General features: G+C 32.1%; 1 protein-coding gene across 1 annotated transcript; it reads left to right on the forward strand.

The window, feature by feature from the left end:
- The first annotated feature begins 5,521 nt into the window (after positions 1-5,521).
- On the forward strand, positions 5,522-5,824 carry LOC130980371 (uncharacterized). Its single transcript, XM_057904061.1, has one exon. The coding sequence runs from the start codon at positions 5,522-5,524 to the stop codon at positions 5,822-5,824; it is 303 nt and encodes a 100-aa protein (XP_057760044.1).
- The last annotated feature ends 3,923 nt before the right edge of the window (positions 5,825-9,747 follow it).

The following is a 9,747-nucleotide window of genomic DNA, read 5'->3' on the forward strand; positions in this document are numbered from 1 at the left end:
ACCTAGATGCATCTAGCTCAGACCTCAAATAGTAGGGGCATTGCTAGCTTAACGTGTAGGCTACACGTTGGATCTGTTATACCGTACGAGCACACTAGAGGAAAGGGCTACCCTTAGAGGTGGAGCCGCCCGAGTGTGTAACATTCGATTTGATTTGATTTTTGGTATGAGAACTCTCATTTCAGTTCATCCGCTTAACTATTTATCTATTTGTTTGCATAATTAATACGAATTTTTCATCTCTGAAAAGAAATATAACTTTCAAGATAAAACTTGTATTGTCTTGTGTCGGTTATAGATATAATGTTTGTTCACTTAGTTGCAAAACTCGATCACTCTATCATATTTCAATATTGTTCAGATATAGGTGACATTCTAGGTTCCATTCCATCCGTCCCACAGTAGATCTTATTCATTTTGGTGAATCATTATTCTTTCCAAGGGGTATCTATTTATGTAATGGTACCTTCGTGCAAAAATCTAGATTTTGTCAATTCTTTATATGTCACAAACAGAGTCCTCATGTGGATTATGTACTTATGTTATTTTGAGTCTTGAACTATTTAAATAGTAATTATGATTTGGTTATGTAAGGCTTATAGGTTCAAGTATATACTTTAGTTATCAATTTAGTATATATAATGTGACTTTGATATGTTTAGTTTGCGAATATATTTGGAATATGTTGTTATTGTTGTCTTTAGAAATGGATGTTTATTATTGATACAGGAAGATAATATTCATGTTAGTAAGATTTTAGAAACAGAGAAAACTCTGTCGATTTTTCTGAAAATTTGATCGATGTGCTTGCTAAGGGACTTGTCCCTTGAGCGCCAATCATGGCTTGATTCGGGTCATGACAAAGTGATATCAGAGTTTTAGATTTTTCTGTATAATATGTAGCAAATGTCCTTTAGTAAGATTACAATTGTGCAAATAGAAGCCAGCCCATTTTTACAAAGTGTGATGTTACCAGAGGCCTATAGGGAGTTGTCCTCAATTTTTTGTTCTCGTAATTCCTTCTGTCTGTCATATTATCTTTTGGAACCTACATTCATATGTCATTTGTGATCCAATCATTTTACTTACTCAATAGGTCGAAGATGCCACATAAGAAGAAATGTAGTGGAGCTATTCGTACTCCTGATACTGCTGAATCCAATAGGACATTTTTCCTTCTACTTGGAGTGCTTCGACAAAGACCAAGGAACCAAAGAATAGCTGATAGGCGCGGTGGAAGAATACCCCGTGAGAGAGTTCAAGAGAACTCCGCAGTAGGAAAGGCTCAAGCGGACTTAACAATTGAAATGAGAAGAATGAATCAAACCCTTAATGTAGTATTACAAGTCCTAACAAATCAAAATAGGGGTGAAGTGAAACTTTCTAATGTGCCAAATCTTCATCCTCAAAGAGTTCATCACTTGTTTGGGGATCAAGAGCCGCAAATTGAGAAGTATTTGAAGTTGAATTCGTCTACTTTCAATGGTGATTCCTTGGATGAAGATCCACAACAATATCTAGAGAATGCGAAAAAGCTATTTGCGCTCTCAAGTGCACCAAAGAATGGGCTGTTGAGTTAGTATCCTATAACTTGCATGGTTCAGCAAGAGATTGGTATAAATCTCTTCTTGAGAGCAAAGAAGCAGTTGGACTTCCTCCTCCTTCTTAGGAAGAGTTCACCAAGAAGTTTCTTGCTCGATTTTATCCAACTAACAAGCAAATAGAGGATGCAATTACCTTTGAAAGATTAAGGCAAGAGAATATGACAGTGGCCGAGTATTCTAAGAAGTTTACTAGACTTTCTAAAAGTGCTCCTTACTTGGTGAATTCAGAAGAGATAAAAGTTTACCGGTTCGTTCATGGGTTGGCAGAACCTATGTTCACTACTCTTATGCCTGAAGTCGGATGCATATCTTTTAAGAAAATTTTAAACTTTGCTTATGGAATTGAAGCTGGGATAGTAAAGAGAAATACTTATAAGAATGTTGGTAAGAAACCCAAGATGAATGGATAATTTTCTGATGAATCTAATTCAGAGAAAATTCAGTTTTATCGTGGTCAGACCAATAAACAACGTTATTTGAGTTATCAAGCTCGTCCTCAAACATCTTTCGGTAGGGTTGCTTCTTCTGGATCTACTCCCATGAGTGTTTCGAGTCCAAGACTTATTGTTAGGGTACCTTTCAATCTAGTACACAGGGTTCTAATCGGACAACACCAACTTAACCTTATTGCAAGCAGTGTGGGAGTTACCATTCCGGTATATATTTTAAGGCCACTAAAACATATTTTAGTTGTGGCCAATCTGGTCATCTTAGGAGAGATTGTCAAAATCCTAGATGAGGCTTTGTTTCAGGTATTGCATGTCCTACAATACCAGTGCCATCATCTTTAACTATGTCTATTGAGAATTCTTCTGGTCCTAGTGGCAAAAGAGCAAGTGGCAGGAAGTTAGACTTATAACAGAAGAGGGAGTCAAAGAAGAAGAGGTCAGGCACATGTGTATGCTTAGACATGTCAGGATGCTCAAGCTTCTAATGCAATGGTGGTAGATACTTTACAAGTTTGTTCTTTAGATACTCGAGTGTTATTTGATACAGATTTTCATTATTCGCATATATCTCCATACCTTGCATCTCATTTTGATAAACAACCTGAACTATTATCTCACCCATTTTAAGTTGGCACTCCACTTGGAGTCTCTACGTTGGTTTGAGTCGTGTTTCGGTCATGTGCTGTTAGAGTTAATATGGTTGATACCTTAACTGACTTAATCCTCTACGGTGGATTGGTTAGTAGCTTGTCATGCTGTCGTGGATTGTTACTCTAAAACTGTGAAATTTGACATTTTGGGTATCTCACCCTTTATTTTTAAAGGTGACGATTGTCTCACTTTAGCTAGCATTATCTTGTCTTTGAGTGCTATGCAATTGATGGATAAAGAAAACCTAGGATTTTTTACAGTTGTTAGAGATATTGATACTGAAGTGCATAGTCTTAGTCAGGTTCCTATAGTTAGAGAATTTTCTGACGTGTCTCTTGATGAGTTTCCAAGGATGTCACCTGACCGTGAAGTTGAATTTTTCATAGAATTAGTCCCGGAAGTTCAGCCTGTATCCATTCCTCCTTATCGTATGGCTTCAACTGAGTTACGAGAATTAAAGGTTTAATTGGAAGACATGTTGGAGAAATGATTCATTCATCCTAGCACTTCTCCGTGGGGAGCTCCTGTTCTATTTGTAAAGAACAAGGATGGAACGATTCGACTATGTGTGGACTATCGTCAGCTCAATAAGATAACCGTTTGCAACAAATATCCATTATCAAGAATTAATGATTTGTTTGATCAACTTTAAGGAGCTACCTGTTTCTCTAAGATTGACATGCGTTCAGGGTACTATCAATTGAAGATAAAAGAGAAAGACGTTCCAAAACTGCCTTTTATACTCGCTATGGACACTATGAGTTCTTTGTAATGTCCTTTGGTTTGACAAATACACCAACAACTTTCATGAATTTGATGAACCGAGTATTCAAACCTTTCTTAGATCGTTTTATTATTGTCTTCATCGATGACATCTTGGTGTATTCAAAAAGTAATATGGAGCATGAGTATCATTTGAGGGTTGTGTTGCAAACTTTAAGGGACCACGAGCTCTATACTAAGTTTTCTAAATGTGACTTTTGACTTGATCAAGTGATATTTTTAGGACATGTCATATCGAAAGATGGAATCATGGTGGATCTAAAGAAGGTTGAAGCCATTTAGAAGTGGCCAAGGCCTACTACAGTGACGGAAATCCGTAGTTTTCTAGGATTTGCCGGCTACTATCGGCGATTCATCAAGAACTTCTTGAAAGTTTCTGCACCATTAACTAAGTTAACCTAGAAGAATGTAAAGTTTCAATGGTTAGAAGTTTGTGAGGCAAGTTTTCAGATGCTTAAGACCTGTCTAACCTTAGCGCCTGTTCTTATTTTACCTTCCAGATCTGGAAGATTCTCAGTCTTTTATGATGCATCTTGGATAGGACTTAGTTGTATATTGATGCAACATGGCCAAATTATTGCCTATGCCTCGCGACAACTCAAGAAGCATGAGCAGAATTATCCAACTCATGACTTGAAAATGACAGCAGTCATTTTTGCTTTGAAGATTTAAAGGCACTAACTTTATGGTGAGACCTGTGAGATCTATACGGACCATAAGAGTTTGAAGTATATATTCCAACAAAAAGATTTGAATTTGAAGCAACGAAGATGGATGAAGTTGCTAAATGACTATAATTGTACTATTTTGTATCATCATGGTAAGACAAATATTAGAGCAGATGCTCTTAGTAGGAAGTCTATAGGTAGCTTGGCCCATATCACTCTTGCAAAGAGACCAATTGTTGAAAAAGTTCATCAATTGGAGGCTAGTGAAATCCAATTTTACCTTGGAAAATCAGAAATTTTCTTAGCACATGTTCGAGCCAATCTCCTTTGATAGAATAGATTACAGATGCACAAAGTGATGACCCAAAATTAAGGAAGCTTATGAAAGATGTTCGCAATGGAAAAAAATTCAGACTTTTCTTTTGATCAAGATATTTTGCATTATGATCGCTACTTATGTGTGCCAGATAACCATGACTTGAAGAAAGCTATTTTAGAGAAGGCTCATAATTTTAAGTATATAGTTCATCCCGTCTCCAACAAGATGTATCAAGATTTGAAACAACTGTTTTGATGGAAAAGCATGAAGAAAAATATAGGAGTTTTTGTTTCTCATTGCTTAACTTGTCAACAGGTTAAATCTCAATATCAAAGGCCTGCTGGGTTATTACAACAAATTGAGATACCTGAATGAAAGTGTGAAAGAATTACGATAGATTTTGTAACAGGTTTACCTCGTAGCTTTAAGTATTTTGATTCAATTTGGGTAATTGTAGATAGAATGATGAAGTTAGTCCACTTTATTCCAGTGAAAATAACTTTTAGTGCAGCTTGGTATGCTCAACTTTATGTTAATGAGATAGTTAAGCTACATGAAATTTTAGTGTCTATTATTTCAAATCGCTAACCTCAATTCACCTCTCATTTTTGAAAATCTTTTCAGAGAGCATTAGGAACTCGTTTGGATCTTAGCACAGTTTTTCACCTTCAAACCAATGGACAATCAAAGAGGACGATCCAAACATTAGAAGATATGTTAATGTGTTGTGTTATAGATTTTGGTAGAAAATTGGGACAACTATCTACCTTTGATTGAGTTCTCTTATAATAATAGTTATCAAGCCAGCATTCAAATGACACTATTTGAGACTTTTTATAGAAGAAGATGTAGGTCACTTATTGGATGGTTTGAGGTTAGTAAGGTTAAGCTTTGGAGACTAAATTTGGTACAAGATGCAATTGAAAAAGTTTACTTAATAAGAGAACATTTAATAGCATCTCAGAGTAGCAGAAGGTTTGTGTTGATAATAGAAGACGTAACTTAGAGTTTTTAGTAGGCGATCAGATATTTCTTAGAGTGTCACCTATGAAAGAAATGATGAGGTTTGGAAAAAGAGGTAGTCCTCGTTATATTGGTCCATTTGAGATATTGGATAGAATGGGTGTAGTGGCTTACAACTTGGCGTTGTCGCCTGAGTTGTGTATGATCCATCCAGTGTTTCACATGTCAATATTGCGCAAATATCTTCCTATCCCATCTCATGTGCTTGCACCACAAACTGTAGATATAAAGAAAGATTTATCATTTGAAAAGGAACCGGTGGCTATAGTTGATCGTCAAGTAAAGAAACTACATTCTAAAGAGATAGCCTTTGTGAAAGTTATTTGAAAAAACTATGTGAAAGAAGAAGTAACTTATGAAGTTGAGGATGCCATGCGCGACAAGTATCCAATATTATTTGAGTCTGAAGATAATTATCACAGCTACTACAGTATATGAGTTTAAAATTTGGAGACCGAATTTCTTAAGATGGAAAGAAGGTAATAAACAAAGAAAAAAAGAGGAGAGAAGCATGTGGAGGCATATGCCCCCACTTAAATCTTCTTTTTCTCTCCCTCATTTCCCCTCGAAGCTTCTCTATCATTTTCTTTTTTCCGTTTCTTCAAAAAAAAAAAAAAAGAGAGAGAGAGAGAGAACTCAACCCTCTCATTTCCTTAATCTCCTCTTCCATTCTATCTTTCTTGTTCTAAAATCTTTAGCTAACCACAATACACTAGATTTTATTTTATCCTTCTATTTTATCTCTATTTAATAAATCACTTATACCCAAAAAAGTTTTATCTCGCAACCTTCACTCATAGAATTTCATCTTAATGAGTGAAGAAAGCATTCAATTTTTGAGTTTCGGTTATTATTATTGAAGTTTTAAGGTAATTTTTCTACTCAATAATTAGCTATATCTCCAATTTTTATCATTCTTATAGTTGGGATATACTTAAATCCGAAATTAGGATTATTAGGTTAGAAAATTTGGGAATTTTATCAAATTGAATAAAATTATGTTAATTGACAACATTATTAGCTCATAAATATTATCATTCTCATATTTATAGAGTTATAGAGTTACTGGACATCATTTAGTAATTCATTGGCGCGCTTAGAGTTGCTTTTGGTTATGTGGAACTAAGTCGTGAGTGGATATTATGTCTATTATTATTTTTAAATGTACTATTATTAATATTTAAATTGAATAATTATTTTTAACATTTAAAAATATTTGATTGTTGTAATTTTTGAATTATTGGAATGAATATTAATTTTAAAAGATTCATAATTTTATAAAGATACACAAGACGATATTTATATATTTTATAAAGCATACATTTTTTTTATTTGACTTTGTTAAACTTTAATTAAATTTTTAGTATATATATATATATATATATATATATATATATATATATATATATATATATATATATTCTATTTTTATGAAATTTGGTAATATGTTACAAGTATTAGAGATTTGTTATATGTGATTTGGTTTGGATTGGTTTGGGAGACTCTGACTAGAAATCGTAGGTAATGGTGATTATGATGTTAACCTAGATGCATCTGGCTCAGACTTCAACTAGTAGGGACATTGCTAACCTAACGTGTAGGCCACACGTTGGATCTGTTATACCATACGGACACACTAGAAAGAAAGGCTATCCTTAAAGGTGGAGCCGCCCAAGTGTGTAACATTCGATTTGATTTTACTTCTTGAATGAGAACTCCCATTTGAGTTCATTCGCTTAACTATTTTTCTATTTATTTGCATAATTAATTAATATGAATTTCTCATCTCTGAAAAGAAATATAACTTTTAAGGTAAAATTTGTATTGTCTTGTGTGGATTATAGATATAATGTTTGCTCAATGAGTTGAAAAACTCACCCTACCATATTCCCATATTTTTCAAATACAGATGTTATTTTAAGTTCCATTCACCCGCCTCAGAGTAGATCTTATTCATTTCGGTGGGCCGCGCCATTCTTTTCAAGGGGTTTGTGTTTATGTGATGGAACTTTCGTATAAAAATCTAGATTTTGTCAATGCCCCATATGTCACAGGTAGGATTCTCATGTGGGTTATGTTATTTTGAGTCTTGAACTATTTAGATAATAATTATAATTTGGTTATATAACATTTATGGATTCAACTATATACTTTAGTTGTCAACTTAGTATATATGATGCGATTTTGATATGTTTGGTTTGCAAATATATTTGAAATATGTTGTTGTTGTTTTCGAAACTGGATGTTTATTATTATTTCAGGAAGATAATATTCATGTTGATAAGATTTTAGAAACAAAAAAGATTTTTTTTTGTTTTTCTAAAAATTTGGTCGATTGACTTGTTGAAGGACTTGTTCCTTGAGCACTAGTCAAAGCTTGATTCGGGTCATGATAATAAATGTATACCCTAATCAATCGAAATACTCAATGTACCCTTAAAAAATTGGTAATGATGGACAAAAATGACATGCCGTTAGCGGGATTCCGTTTCTATTAAATTTAGTGTCTACGTGACTATGTAGCATGACAAAGTGAACTCTTTAATAAGGTTTCTATGGAAATAATCTAATTTTACAAATTAAAAAGCAAAATTAAAAACCCCAAATACAATTGGGTGTTTTAGTTTATGAAGGAATACTATCTCTTATCCCAATCACAGCAGCTTGCAAAATCGAGGGTGAGAGCTGAAGTTCAGTTTAAACTGAGGGTAAATCGAGATAATCATACTAGGAGAATAATTTTTAGTGATACCGTTGGATCTTCTGTTGTCGGTATAATGAAGAGAAATAATAAAAAAATACATTTTCAATAATGGCAAATACTACCATAGTATGGATATTGTCTTTCTAAAATCACGAACAGTGGTAAATTTAAATAGATGGTTCTTACGGTACCATATAAGGTATGTGTATACTAATCGTTATGCCTTTACTGTTAATAAAAATCTTGGTTGATGTTGATTCAATCTTCTCTCCTGCAATCTTGTGTGGAGCAGAAATAAGAGATAAAATGTGATTATTTTATTGAGATCCATGAACTTGAAGATGAATGCATAGAAAAGACTATTTTTATGATAGCTTATTACACTAATCACAATCATGGAAAGACAATACAAATATCAGTGAAGAAAAAAACATGAATGACTCCAATATAAAACTGATGCTGAAGTTGATTGATAAAAGATAAATTCAAAAATTAGTAACCAAAAGACATTGATAAATAGGATTAATATTGTCCTATCATTAAATTTGACACTAATAATTAACGAAATAAGTGATGTGAATATTAATAATATTATTAGTTAAGTCATATCTTTTTTCATGTGTTAAAAATTAAATATAATCAAAATTTTTTTGTAACACTTCTTTTTCTTAATTTTCTTTTTATATAAAACTTCAAATCCTAACAATCAATCATTCACGCTTCAAAATCAAAGAAAAATTTTTATATTAATAATTATTGGTAGACCAATTTTATTTACATACTAAAACTTTTTAATATGTGAATTATTTGTGTCAAATTTAATAGTGGGATATATTAAATCCGTTTAAAACTTTTTGAAATTATAATATGACATTTAAAATTTTTTTAAACAAAAATAAAATATTTAAAATATTAAAAACTAAATTAAGATTTAAAATTAAATTAATATTTTGACCCTTTGTTAAAAGATATGTGGTCTAGGTAGCCTAGACAAAAAAAAAGTTCTATTTGTCAGCGAGCCAATAGCTCAGATGGCATCAATCACTCCTTCTTACTCATAAATTTTGGATTTGGATCTCACTTAACAACAAAAAATAGTTTTATTTTGACTAAATTAAGTATTTGTCACACATATAAATATATATGAGTATATGACATTATTTTCATCTTTAAATAATTTTTAATATAAAATTTTGTTACCAAACAATATAAATGTATTAAGTAGTTTAATATTTTAAAAATAAAAAATATTACATATACAAAAAAATTAGCCTATATATATATAATTTATTTTTAATATATATTTTATATTTTAATATATAAAAATTTTTAAACATTACATCAAATAGTTATTATAGAATCTAACAAAATATCAGATAATATTCAGTCTATTTCAATATGTCATTAATGATTTTATAACAAAAATAAGGTCAAAAGCTAATTTAAATTATAAATGTTAAGTTGAAATATCGAATTAAATAAATTAAAATTTTAAAAATCAGATTAAAGTGGAAAGGTAACTTTAAAGATTGACTGTTAATCTTTT

The sequence above is a fragment of the Arachis stenosperma genome, chromosome 5, assembly GCF_014773155.1.
Source record: "Arachis stenosperma cultivar V10309 chromosome 5, arast.V10309.gnm1.PFL2, whole genome shotgun sequence".
Taxonomy (NCBI): Eukaryota; Viridiplantae; Streptophyta; class Magnoliopsida; order Fabales; family Fabaceae; genus Arachis; species Arachis stenosperma.